The sequence below is a fragment of the Danio aesculapii genome, chromosome 14, assembly GCF_903798145.1.
Source record: "Danio aesculapii chromosome 14, fDanAes4.1, whole genome shotgun sequence".
In the NCBI taxonomy this organism is placed as follows: domain Eukaryota; kingdom Metazoa; phylum Chordata; class Actinopteri; order Cypriniformes; family Danionidae; genus Danio; species Danio aesculapii.
In genome coordinates this window covers 27,457,083-27,471,326 of record NC_079448.1, presented here as the reverse complement: position 1 = coordinate 27,471,326, position 14,244 = coordinate 27,457,083, and the positions used below count along the sequence as shown (strand labels likewise).

Here is a 14,244-nt window from a genome sequence, read left to right as displayed (position 1 = left end):
AGTTTGGTTCTCTTAGTTTGTTTGATCTGGTTCAGTGTAGCAAATATAAGAAATGCTTGGTTGTTTCCAGCAAACTTTGGGTAAAATATGGACAAACTCAATCATTGGGTTCAAAATGTAAGTTCATTCATTCATATATTCATTCATTTTCTTTTGACTTAGTCCCTTATTTATCAGGGGTCGCCACAGCGGCATGAACCGCTACACAGTGGATACCCTTCCAGCCACAACCCAGTACTGGGAAACACCCATACACACTCAAATTCACACATTAAGGCCGATTTAGTTAATCCAATTCACTTATAGCGCATGTCTTTGAACTGTGGACCAAAATTTTGGTTGAAACAACTCATTACTTTTTACAGTGTACATTTGGTCTTAGTTCACTAAATGTTCATAAAGCGCGTCAAAAAACATACCTAGAATGTTCAAAATATCCTACTTTTCCAAATTGAACATGTTTTTTATTATAAAAATGTTGGAAAAATCATTTAGGGAACAAATTGTTATTTGTAATTTTGCAAACACTGTGGGAACGTTATCTTCGAACGTTTTCTTAATGTTCGGAAACCAGTGAGCAGTAATGTTTAAAAAATGTTGGATGAACATCCAACTAAAAACCTTCCATGAATGATGTATAAATAACATTTATTTTGTGCTAGCAATAATAAAGACCTTGACTGCATCCGAAATCGCATACTTGCCTATTGTCAAGTGTGCAAAAAAATTAAGTGAGCCAAGTAAGTACATCTGAATTCTATAAATACTATATGAAAATGTATTAATGCAACTGATGCAGATGGTGATAATAACAACAAGGAGGATGTAGTATATCTAAATTCTATTCATTCATATTTATACAATATAAAACATACTTTTCTAATAGTCACAATAAATTACGTTTAAAGTATGTTAATATTCAACGTACAATAAAGTACGTTAAATATTAAATACAATACCTAAACGAGTAGTATGCCATTTCGGATGCAGTACTAATAACTTTCAACAAACATTCTATTAACATTAGTAGATGTTTGTTTATATCTTTCTATCCACAACATCAGCCAACGTTCTGAGAATGTTCCCTTTTAGCTGGGCACTAAGTACTGGACAACTGACCAATGGCCAATGACCAACTGTCTCATAACTATATAAACCACATCATACTTGATCCGCTTAGAATCACAAGGCAAATATTTGCAGTTATTAAAGGCAGCCTGATCCTGCACGATATTACAATTCGTAGATGATATTGCATTGGAACAGCTCAGAGTTAGTGAGCAGATCTAATCAAGACGCAACTGTCAACCAAAGCCAAACTTTCGTACAGTGCATTCATGCAGTGCAAAAAGGTGGAAGACATTGGTGTGTAGCCCTCCGTGATTTGATGGTATTCATTTTCTTAACGTCTAGGATGTACGATTACAGATCCCCACGAGGTCAGTGTGTCTTAAGAGGTAGACAGAACAGACCACCACAGTTCCTCTGTGAGGTAAGAATCGTTTGCATGGCTTATAATTGCATCCCTTGATTAATTTGGAAAGTCTAGTCCTCACTTTTTTTGTTCTATAACAGCAAAGGTGCCATGATGTGCAGTGCAGTGATTCATTTGGGATTGTTTTGCTGCTTTGCATTGACTGTGAAGTATATTCTGTACTACCAGCAACATCTGCCATTGTTTAAATGGGAATCTTTTGCTTCAATTACAAAAGTCAATAAGTTAAAGGAGCTGTATGTAAAAAAATTGTGTTGTTATTGCCAATGTGGGAAATATTTTTTCAGAAAACATAAACAAAATGAGACCTTTCAGATCATAAATTGTGTATATCAATTTTCTCAAATAAACAAAGATAAATGTAAAGGCTAATACTGCAAAAAATGCTTTTCTTACTTAGATTTGTTGTCTTGTTTCTAGTCCAAATATCTATTTTTTTTAATCAAGAAGCTTTTTCTAGACAAGCAAAACATATTGGGCTTTTTTAAAGATCTATGTGCAAAGTCTAAAGCGCATGGCGCAAACGCATTAAGGGCATGTCTGAATCCACTTTTGCTATTTTAAGGACGGAAAAATACACTTTGCACCACGACGCATGGTCTAACAGGGTTGAGCTTATTCTCTTAATGAGTTATGGGTGTGTTTTGAGCATAACATGCATTAAACCAGTCTCATCTCCCATTCCCTTTAAGAGTCAGTTGTGTCGCGCCATGGTGCATTTGCTATTTACATGGCTGACTTTGTAAGTGGAAAAACTGAACGCTTTAACCGCGAGAAAACAACAGCACCAAACCATCTGTGTGAGGATAAAGAACGAACCTCCTCCATTCGGGCATTTACTTTCTCTTTACTTTACTTTTACACTTTACTTTACTCCTTTCCTTTCATGGACAAGGAAACAGTGGAAAATCACTCCACTGAAGACATCTATTAGCCATTTAATTTGTTAAGTGCAAAGATTTGTTTCAAAACTATTTCTTAATTCAGTTCTAATTTCCAGCAAATTAATAAATTAACAATAATAACGAAGTGTGGTCAAAAAACCAAACACACTTCATATTGCCCCATATGGTGATGCAATATGGTGTCTCCCAAACACAACAAGTGGACAAATCTAAACTTGTTTTTCATTCATTCATTTTCTTTTCGGCTTAGTCCCTTTATTCATCAAGAGCCGCCACAGCAGAATCAACCTCCAACTTATCCATCACAAGTTTTATGTAGCGGATGCCCTTCCAGCTGCAACCCATCACTGGGAAACACCTATACACTCTAATTCACACACATTCACTACGGACAATTTAGCTTACCCAATTCACCTAGAGTGCATGTCTTTGGACTTGTGGGGGAAACCGGATCACCTAGAGAAAACCCACGCGAACACGGAAAGAGCATGCAAACTCCACACAGAAATGCCAACTGACCAAGCTGAGGCTTGAACCAGTGACCTTCTTGCTGTGAGGTGACAGCGCTACCCACTGCGCCACCGTGCCACCTAAACTTGTTTTTATTAAAATAAATATAAATATGCATGTAATAAACGATACTACTACTACTAATAGTATTATAATAATGCAAATTGTCATGAATAATCCAAAAAAAGCAACAAAGATAAGTAAAAAAACTTGATTATTTTGCTTATCCCAAATGCAGATTGTTTAGCTTCTTTCAAAGAAAAACTCACTTAATGTTGGCATATTATTTCTTAAAACAAAACAAGACAATATTTTTTGCTTGTCTAGAAAAAGCTTCTTGATTTAAAAACTGTTAGATATTTGGACTAGAAACAAGATGAAAAATCTAAGTAAGTAAAGCATATTTTGCAGTAAATGGTTTGTTTTCTACTGATATTGTTCAGAGTAAACTTTGCTGCTAGTGGCACAGAAATAATACATATTATTAAAACGTCTTTGTTTGCATTCTTTTGAAAATACAACAATGAATCTAATAGCAACTATTGTGCTGGATTACTCTGAAGTGTATGAAAGATGTCCCTAACATCTAACCCCCTGTGTTTATTGGTTAAAGGCAGATACAGTACATTTACAGTGAAAGGAAAAATGTGTTGCCTGGTAAGATGTTTTTTTCTTTTCAATTGTGATCGAGCTGCAAATGATGAAATGATCTTTCTAAATTCATTTACAATATGAGAAGTTGGTTTTAAATTTGAAATGAACAAATGTAGAAAGCATGGTTTTGTGCAAATAATGCAGCTGTCCTTGCAGCGCCACTTGCCGTTAACACTCGGCGTCTGTGCTACTGTTTGCTGCATTGGGGCTTTGTGCAGACGAGCTGATGGTGGTTTGCAGGTCTCCCTGTGCATCTGTATGGCCAATACCATTAGGCCCCGTCCACTTCTCAGGATCACCATCTTGTGCTTCACTGATGAAATACATGCAAAAATGTATTACAAAATTTGTCTGGTTGTATATAAAACGCTTAGAGTAGACTTATATAATATAATATATTCAGCCTCTAATAGTAAAAATTAATTAATAATTTTTTTTTTATAATCACACTTGATAAAAGAATCTGCAAAAACAATTGACATTCTCCCTTTGTATGTGTCATCAAAGGGGGAAAGCCCCGCCTATTAGTGATGATCTCTCCTTCATTAGCATAAACAGCCCTGAGTGAGAAGCAGCCATTTTCACCTGAGTTTTCACCTGCTACATATAATGTCAGCGACTATGAGGATTATAAATGTGCCGTTTTAGGATGCACAAATGAACATTGTAGTCACCATAGACTGCCTTCTTCTGAAACACTTCTTTTGATATTTTCAGTTTTTCGCAGAGATAACGTTAGTCCTGTTTTGAATCTGCTGCTATGCTGGTGATGCATAGGTGTTTGCAGCTCCACCCACTTTTGAAAAGAGCACACTCTCATTTGAATTTAAAGCAACAGTCACCAAAACGGCACAATCTGGCACAAAGTCTGAAAGGGGCAGATTCAAAGTGTTATGATATATCTGTTAGCTTTTTCTTTAAACTTCAGAACTAAAACATAGAAATAATGTTTACAAACTAATTCTGAAACATCTGGAATCAAACAAACAAACAAGCAAACAGATATAAAAATGTTATCGAAATGACCTGTGTTTATGCGTCCATAAGAAAGGCCCAAAATTCTGATACATATGCCATGTATTTGCCATTGTAATTTGCCAGTATTTGTATTGGAGGCCAGCTAGTGAAGCGCTATGCAGGTAAACTTCACTCCTCTGACCTCTAAAGGTGCTTTAGAGACAGAAGCTAGAGGCCATGGTCTTTAGCCTCCTTGTTAGAGCAACTGATTCCTATGCAAAGAATCGCCGGTTCGATCCCAGCTCAGACCGATTTGGGTGCAGTAAAACTGGTGGGTTATATACAGTATACATGCCACTTTTGTGTGTTTGTTCACACTTGTCTTTAATCAACAGCTCCCTAAACATGTACCATGTCTGGAAAATACATTTATATAATTTATATTTATTTATATAATCTAGTTCCAAATTAACAATAATCTACATGCAATCGAAAAGTTATATTCTTTGTTTTTTTAATTATATAATTTCATTTGAAACTGTAACAGCCCAGCTATGAGGGACATTAAACCTTTGTATTCCTGAGCACGAGCCAAAGTGATGCAAATGCTACAGGCATGGTCTTATCGACCCTCCTTCGTCTTTGGGTGATAATTTCAAGCTGGTCAAGTGGCAGGATGGGTTCTGACTCCAGTATTTCATTTGCACACTTTGTTTTCATGCTACTAATTTGCTGATGACATCGGGGCCGTTGAAAGGAAATTTACCCTACTCACGACAATACTTCATTTACATGCTTTGTTTAGCTATCTCCACTTAGCCACCCCCCTTCTCCTAAAACATATTATAGACTCGTTTTAGACTTGTGAAAAAACTTGCAGACTGTAAGAGACTCCAGTAGACTCTTGCAGACCCGTGGACTTCTTGAAGATGCTGTATGACTGCTGATTAACCAACACGTCTCAATAAAGAAATACTTCTGCTTGCTCAAGTCTCCTGGACTGGGTTCTCTCTTCATTTATTTTAGTTTTTTACAACACATGAAAATGGATGACTTCATTGTTTTCATAGACTCTCGTTTACAGGTGTTTACAACAAGACAATTGTTATTTTTAATAACTTATAATTTGTGACACATTTTTAGATTATTTTTACACATTTTTAGATTTTAGATTGTATTTTCAGTCAAAAAATTGTGCTGTAATAGAAACCTAAAGGCACAATGCATTAAAAGTTTAACCTTTTGGCTGAAAATGTTATGTAAACGATCCTTCAATGCATTTATTGTGTGTCTGTGCTATAGAATGAGCAGCGAGAGTGTAACCTTACCCCAAACAGCACCCGTTGGTGATCGGCTCAGTGGGCTCTTTCTCAGTGAGGGATCTGCAGTCCCTGTCTGTCTGAACGGCTCCTTTGGACTCCATGCCAGAATCTGAGCTCTGTTGGACCACAGCTGGCTCTCGACCCGAGTCTGAGCTGGTTCTTGATCCTCGTTCACTGCCAGACAGAGAGCTGCTGCTCGGCCCCTCTGTGTCTTTGCCAGAGTCAGAACTGTGTCGGCCGTTTAGACTGTTCGAGGAGGAGACTTTACTCAGCTGCCTATTATCTACACAGCAACAGATGAGAGATTTTCAGAATGCTATTATAATTCATAGATTTAAAAAACATTTCAACAGTAGACTTCCAAAGAAGACTGTACATTTACTTTAAACATTCTTTTCTTAACAGATTCAACAGCTCCCTGGATTCAGTTTTGTTTTAAATACATTTTACTAGGGTTGATAAATTTAATAAATGGGATTTGATAGTGAATGTCAGTATAATACCATAATTTATTTTTTGTTTTATACTATATTTTTCATTCCTTTTTTATTTCCTTTTTTTCCACACACTTCCTGTTACAATAGCAAATACAGATATTAAACTCTTTTGTCTGTTCTTGAAAGACAGTGATTATTGTCTGACCTTCTGCGCCAGGATCACAGGCCTGTTTGCGTCTCCTCCTCAGAATTACTTCCAGTTCACTGTCCTTTTTAACATGAGCTACTTCCTGGAAGCCACGACTAGGACTCTTCTTCACTGTCTCCTATTGTTCAGACAGAACAGAATATGATGTTCATTAATGTTTCATTGCTTTGTTTTGGCATCCTAGTATTTCTAAGGGAATGCATGCTTTAGTATACTGTGCCTTTTTTGTGCAGCTGATACTGAGCACGTATCATTTATTACATGACTGTTTTGTAAACAAACAGATAGTGGATCAGTGGATGACCCTGTAATAAGGCTAAACTGAAAGGCATGCAGCAATTAATCAGAAAACCCACCAGAATGCCTTTCAGCTCCTCCATTGCACTCTCCTGGTGCTTTTCTTCCACTGCTGCTGCTGCGGCCGCGGTCACAGGGCTTGGTTGCTGTTGATCAGAAACAGAAACAAGTTACTTTACATGATTAAATCAAAAGATATTTCATAAATGACATAGCATGATATAATAACTGTGTTTTTATTGACATTAAATAAAACCATTACAAAAAATGTTGGAAAATCAAGAAAAATGTCTGAAATCAAGCTGAAAATGTAATAAAAAATAAATAAAACAAAGATACACAACAAACATGTTGATAGAAAAAAAAACAATAATTAAAAAATATCAACTAAATAAAAAAGTAAAGAAAAAAGTAGTAGGAAAATTATTAATACTAGGGGCCCTAACATACACCAGACGCAATAAGGCGCAAGATGTGTTTGCCCCGACGTGTTGCAATTTTCAGACCAGCGCAAATGTCATTTTCCTGTTTTCCACCATGTTGTTTAAATAGCAAATCCATTTAGGCCACTTTGTAGACTCATGGGTGTTCCGGTCTAAAAAAGAGGTGTGTTAAGGCGCATTGTTGGTGTGTTGCTATTTTGAGGAGCTAAAATAGAATGCACATTAGACCAGTTGAAAGCAGGTCTGAAGTCCAGCGAAGAGCGCGTTAGTTGTGACCCTCACTTACACGTTGCTTAGTACACACAGGATGTACAGCAATACGCAAATATCTTTACAAATGAAAAAGAATTAAAATGTTACAAAAATTATTATTTTCAACATAAATATAAAAACTACTGCCTGCATGCCTTCTTCATCTTGAGGGTCTTTTTTTAATGTTTATTCACGACAATATTCATTCATTCATTTTCTTTTCGGCTTAGTCCCTTTATTAATCTGGGGTCGCTACAGCGGAATGAACCGCCAACTTATCCAGCACATGTTTTACGCAGCGGATGCCATTCCAGCCACAACCCATCTCTGGGAAACATCCATACACACTCACTCACACTCATACACTATGGACAATTTAGCCTTCCCAATTCACCTGAACCACATGTCTTTGGAGAACATGCAAACTCCACACAGAAACGCCAACTGACCCAGCCAAGGCTCGAACCAGCGACTTTCTTGTTGTGAGGCGACATCACTACCTACTGCGCCACTGCTTCGCCCTCACAACAATATGCATTTGTATAATGTTATTATTATTGGTAGTATTATTTATTATTGGTAGTATTTATGCATATTTATATTTGATTAATTAAAAACAAGCTTAGATTTGTCCACCTGTCAGGTTTTGAGCTATATGGGGAATAGGATGTGTGTTTGGATATAGCTCAGTTTTTTGACCACACTTCGTTATTATTGTTCATTTATTCATTTGCTGGAAATTAGAACTGAATTAAGAAATAGTTTTGAAACAAATATTCGCGCTTAACAAATGAAATTAAATATGTAAGCTAATTGATGCCTCATTCAGTGGAGTGTACAACACCATTTCCTTATCCACGAAAGAGAGAAAGAGAAAGTGAAAGTAAAGACTGATTGGAGGAGGCTCATTCTTTATTGTGCTGGAGATGGTCTGTTTAACTGTTTTCTCGCTAGTGATGCATTCAGTTTTTCCACAAACAAAGTCCTCCATGTAAATAGCAAATGCGCCATGGCGTGACACAACTGACTCTTAAAGAGAATGGGAGATGAGACTCTGATTGGTTTATTCTCAAAACACACCCATAACTCATTAAGAGAATAAGCACAATCCCGTTAGACCATGCGCTGCGGCGCAAAGCATATTTTTCCGCCCTTAATGCTTTTGCGCCATGAGATTTAGACTTTGCTCCTAGATCGTTAAAATAGAGCCCTATAAATAAATAAATAGAATATTAAAAAGTCAATCATTAATCAAATTCTGTTAACCAAAAACTGTTTGTACAAAAATATATAAAAAATTATATTATTTAGAAATATGTTATATTATTATTATTATTTTAAAGTACTAAAATGATTGTAAAAACTATGGCAACACATCACCTAAATATTACTAGCAGTACAAAGCATTAAAACAACTACTTTGTAAATGACTTAAAAGCACAAACTGTTTCTTTGAGTAATGCCTAAAAGACAAATAAATAAAATTAAAAAATCAGCCTGTGCAATGGTTAGCAGACAATCTTTAAAGTCAGGACTGTATTGATCAGTTATACTGTACAGCCCCCCTGAGCCTCAGGAAAGTCTTGATTGCTTTGCCCATCAATAACTTAAACAACATGGATCCCTCATCAGCCTATCATGTGGAAGTCTATACACAAAATACTTTAATGACTCGACCCTCTCTGAGGGAAAATGATCAAATTCTATGAACCATTTCTGTAAGGTCTTTATATTGACTACAGTTCTGCTGAGGTGTAAAATGATTTCCTTTGATTGGAATGAAGGAACTTGAGCAGTTTAACGTTTATGTTATACACTGAACAGTATTTGCGATTTCACATACCTTTGTGCCAAATCTCTGCAGCAGATGATGGCAAAGAGAAAACAAAAAAAAGACCATCATTCAGTGCAAAACTAACATTAAAATGAAGGGTGATATATGGGATTTTGAATGGTGTCCAAGGACTAGGTTTGAGTATTTCTGAAACTGCTGATCTACAACCAATACATTCTCACTTCTAACTCATCACATAATGACACTCAGTCAAAACCCTTCTTGTCCCTTTTTGATGCTTTTGACGCTAGAGGTAACCCCCTAGCATAATTTCACAACACAGGGTCCTCCGTTTTTTTAAACGAGAAACCATTGGCGTCGATATGCTGATGCAAAAAGCATTGGCAATTTTATTGTTATAATTAATTTACATAATAGAGAATATTTTGCCATTATTAAGATGTGAGTTTACTGAGAAGTAAACAGTAAAAGCTATTTTATTTATATTACACTATGAACACATTTCTTGCACTTAACCTCACCATTAGTCAATACAAAACACAGGATATAGCAATCAGATACAACTACATTTTACGGGGTTGTTTTTACAGCATCGATGTTGTAATGTAATAAAAATAAATTCAGTAAAATAGACTCAAGCGTTCATTTAGTTGATCAAGTGTAAAACGAGATGAAAGACTGTTGTAACTGCTAGCATTGTCAGTAGCAACAGGCTAGTGCTGATATTCCATTGAATATACTTGGATAAAATAAACTCCTATTTTAAAGACATGGCGGAGGGAAATGGAATTTCATGCAGTGTTTCTTGTCTAATCTGAGACCCACTTCATATTGTATATCTAACAGTCACTGAAGATCACTGATTTTAAAAGAAATCAGATCGTAAACGTGACAATTTTGTAATAGAAAGACTTGGGCTGCCTGGCTGAAAATTAAAAGCCTGTGTGCATATAGCCAATTGACATGATCACTCCATGTCCATGTCTCCATGTGCCGTACAGGAGTGCATTTCCCAAACAACAAAGTAACTCGTAGCTGAACTAATATAGTACGATGCATCGTTTGGGAAAAGAACGATGTAGTGACGAGTGTTTTCCAAAACCCGCAGTTTCTCTGTAGCAGATCCATCGTTTGAACCATGTTAGTTATAACGTAAAACGCCCATAATTCTAAAACTTCTTTAGAGCAGAACCCCATAATTTCTTTGTGCAAATTATATTGTTGCACACGCATTTAAAAAACAAATCCAAAATTAGTTTTGATCAAAACGTGCACTCATTTTCCATATTAATTGAAATATATGTAAACGGCACATATAGGGCCTATATATGTTTCCTTTACAAATATTATTGAGAACATTACATAATCTATTCTAAAACATAAAATCACTTACAAAAAGCTAACACGTATTCTAATCTCATATATAAATCATATAAATAAATAAATAAATATTGAGGCTATTTATTGAGAAATTAAATTAAATATTTATTATTTATGAGGAAATGAAGAAAATCCTACTTTAATAATAATATTAATGATATTAATGATGATGAGGATGATGATGATGATGATTATTATTATTATTATTATTATTATTAAGTAGGATATTGTTTGTTCATTTTTTATTTTTTGTTTTTTGAAAAGTCTACTTTTACAATTTGACACATGCAAACCACTGCAGAAATGTTCTAACCAACAGGCCCATGTCATATCCAGTACAGATACTTAATAAATAACCCACTATAAATTAAAAGCATTAATGTATGGTGGTTTTTTTTTTTTGTTTTCACAAGCTTTGGAGACGTAACATAAATTCTGCTTTTAAATAATAGGTCACCTGTAGCTTTTATCATGAGCCACGGCTGTGTTCAAAATGACATCAGAGTTTTTTTTAAAGTGCACTATGAAAGGAACGCAATTGTAAACATGAAGATCGCTAAAACTGAACTGTAAAAATACTTTGAAAGCAAATTACACCTTAGAGTGATGACTTTAATGCTATTTTTTCCAAGTTTAAATGTTAGAATGTTCTAAACGAATAGGGCATAGGTGGGATAATTGGGAATAGAACACAGCCAGGAACTATGTTTCAAACTACAGCTCAAGACAAGAAGTTTGCGACGCAATTTGCGAATGTTTGTTGGAATGATGGATTTTGGAAATGCCGAATCAATGAACTATGTTTGTAACAACAGAACTTGCGACCTTAGTTGGCTAACGATGGTTTTCGAAAACGCACCCCAGCTCAGTTGTTGTCTGTCACAAATTCAAATATTGCCACTGGAGAAAAAAAAACATCTTACATCATCTTCTGTTGTCAAACACTATAGGATAATGCTAATGTGCTAATGGTATATAGTGACAGAGAGTATTTTTACAATGTTTTTAGTTCCTTTTCAGCAATTTGAACATCAGGACATTGCTATTTACAGATGATGAGGGAGCTCACAGGTTTTAATATCCTAAAACATCTTGATTTGTGTTCCGAACATGAACGAAGGTCTTGGAAGGTACAACATGAGGTTGAGTAATTAATAGCAGAATTTGTATTAACTAACCTTTTAAGAACATGCTCAACAGCACTCAAGATGAGTTAACAAATAAACTCAGAGTTTTGCTTTTCATAACTCACCTTAGTGTCCTGACTCTTCACAGGCCTGAGAACAACCCCATGTTTAATTCTCTCCATCATTTCATTAACAGCTTTCACTTTGACATCATCCACAGCTTCATTCACTGTATCAGGGGGAAAAGGTTGTGTTTGTCAGGGAGCCAATAATAGGGCAACAGAATAAAAATACACTGTTCTGTCTGTAGGCAATAGGGGACAATCACCTGGGGCCTGCTCTAGTTTCGGAGTTCCTTTACCTCCCTTGGAAGACTTCCTCATAATCGCAATGAGAGAGCTGCCATAATGAAAGAGATGTAATTAGATGTTTACAGCTGGCATACAGAATGACATTTTTCTTAATGAGTGAATCTGACTGCTTGGCGTCAGTGCAGTAAAATGGGGTGTTACCTGAGGGGGTTGCAGCGGGATGGAGGAGGTGGGGGAGGCGGAGGAGGAGGGGGTGGGGGAGGTGGAGGAGGTTGAGGAGGTGGGGCCGGGGGTGGAGCAGTCCCGGGGGAGGGACCTGATGCTGAGTCAGAGCTTGCCCTTGCCTCCTGCAGATCTTTAACTGTGACAAATCACAAAAGGATGCCAGAATGTTACTCTTAGGTGGATCGTTGAGGTTATGTTTAAATTCTCTGTTGTAAGTTTCAATATTTGAAATGCTTTACCTTTCTCTTCCAAAATAGTGTTTTTCTTCTCTTCCTCTTGCAGTCGTCCCTCTGTCTCTTTCTTCTCTTCGTCTGATATTTCCAGTTGTCTCTGCAGTTGAACCAGCTGCTTACGTAAAGCACACTGTTCCAGTTCGGTCTCTAGAGCCTTTACCTGTTAACGGCAACAATATGGTGTGCTCAAGTCATTTTTTGGTGTGCTCAAGTCTTTTTTCCAGGATTTCAAACTTGAGGAAGTGTCACTAGCTGAGTTTCAATCCCTCTGTTTTAATGCACATTTTGAGGTATCGTATGAGAAAAACAGTGGACTTTTGTGAAAAATGGTTAAATGCCAATGATGAAAATGCATTTGCTGAATAAACTCTGATGTAAGTGAACATTACACCCACATGACTAATCAGCTTTCTCCATTATGTTTGTCTTGTTTACTGATGGTTACCAATATTACATATCAGCCTCTCTAACAACTTCATGGAAACGCACCTAATTCACATTTGGGATTTTTACTTTTTTTACAAACTTTGAAAAGATTCGTTTCACGTTTGCTTCACATGGCTACCCAGCAGGCACTGGACATCAACATGTAAATAAAAACCAGACGTCAGAATGAACGTCAGGCCGATGTCAATGTCCAACATTGGAAGGACACTGCATTATACTTACTTTCCAACATCCAACCTAAAAACAACCAAATTTTAACGTCTAATGATGTTACGGCTTGATGTTGTGTGGATGTTACGATTATGATGTCTATCATATTTTGTTTGACATTCCTGTATTTGACGTCAATATGACGTTGAATTAAGATGATGGCTCGACATTGGATTTTGGTCACATTCCAACAACCTAAAAACCACAAAATATCAACGTCACTTCATGTCATTATTTGACATCAAAATTAGCATTGTCCTTAGAGGCTGCCATCTTAAATCTAACCTAATATTAACATCTTAGGATGTTGTGTGTCTGCTGGGTAGTCAAAAACTTGGCAAACACAGTGAATGTAGCATCTGTTTAAATGTTTTCCAGTTTGTTAAAATATTTTTATTATATTTACTGTGAAAAAATACCCAAATCAGAGTAACATTTATTTGGCCTTTTATGGTTTTAAGGTTTTTAATTGAATCTTTATAGAAAGCACACATTGTGTTGAAAATATAACAAGTCTGCATTAAGTTTTAAATAGATTTAGAGAAATTATGGTTCGAATATTTTTCAAAACACAAGAATATGGAAACAACTCTAAAATTAATTCATTTTCCTTTGGCTTAGTCCCTTTATTTATCAGGTGTCGCCACAGCGGAACTCGAACCAGCGACCTTCTTGCTGTGAGGCAACAGTGCTAACCACTGAGCCACCGTGCCACCCCAACCGTCAAATTACACTGCAAAAAGTGAGGTTCTAGCTCATTATTGTTTTTCTCCAATGAAAATTTCCAAAGATTCCCAAATCTCGATACAATCTTTAAGAAACAGAATTACATGTGACATAAATCTTGTTTTCTGTCAAACTGGTCAAAATTAGGTGAATTTAAAAATAAAACAAGACGAAATATCTGCCAATAGGCTCAGAAATTTTAAAAGTAATTTTCCATACCCAAATGAGACATAATCATTATTTTTAAACCATAAAAGAACACCTAAAGAACATCCTTTATTAATCATTATGCAGTTTTGTACCCACCCGT

General features: G+C 36.1%; 1 protein-coding gene across 2 annotated transcripts in view; it reads right to left on the bottom strand.

The window, feature by feature from the left end:
- Nucleotides 1–3,143: 3,143 nt before the first annotated feature.
- The window catches only part of shtn3 (shootin 3), a 32,041-nt gene continuing 20,940 nt past the window's right edge, over nucleotides 3,144–14,244 (bottom strand). For both annotated transcript variants that reach the window (XM_056472410.1, XM_056472411.1), the window contains exons 10-18: nucleotides 12,558–12,711; nucleotides 12,295–12,454; nucleotides 12,111–12,181; nucleotides 11,908–12,011; nucleotides 9,324–9,338; nucleotides 6,845–6,931; nucleotides 6,486–6,606; nucleotides 5,850–6,126; nucleotides 3,144–3,877 (exon numbers count right to left, since the gene is read on the bottom strand). In XM_056472410.1, coding sequence (XP_056328385.1) covers nucleotides 3,733–3,877; nucleotides 5,850–6,126; nucleotides 6,486–6,606; nucleotides 6,845–6,931; nucleotides 9,324–9,338; nucleotides 11,908–12,011; nucleotides 12,111–12,181; nucleotides 12,295–12,454; nucleotides 12,558–12,711 — 1,134 coding nt within the window. In that variant the 3' untranslated portion in view covers nucleotides 3,144–3,732. The remainder of the gene's footprint in view (nucleotides 3,878–5,849; nucleotides 6,127–6,485; nucleotides 6,607–6,844; nucleotides 6,932–9,323; nucleotides 9,339–11,907; nucleotides 12,012–12,110; nucleotides 12,182–12,294; nucleotides 12,455–12,557; nucleotides 12,712–14,244) is intronic.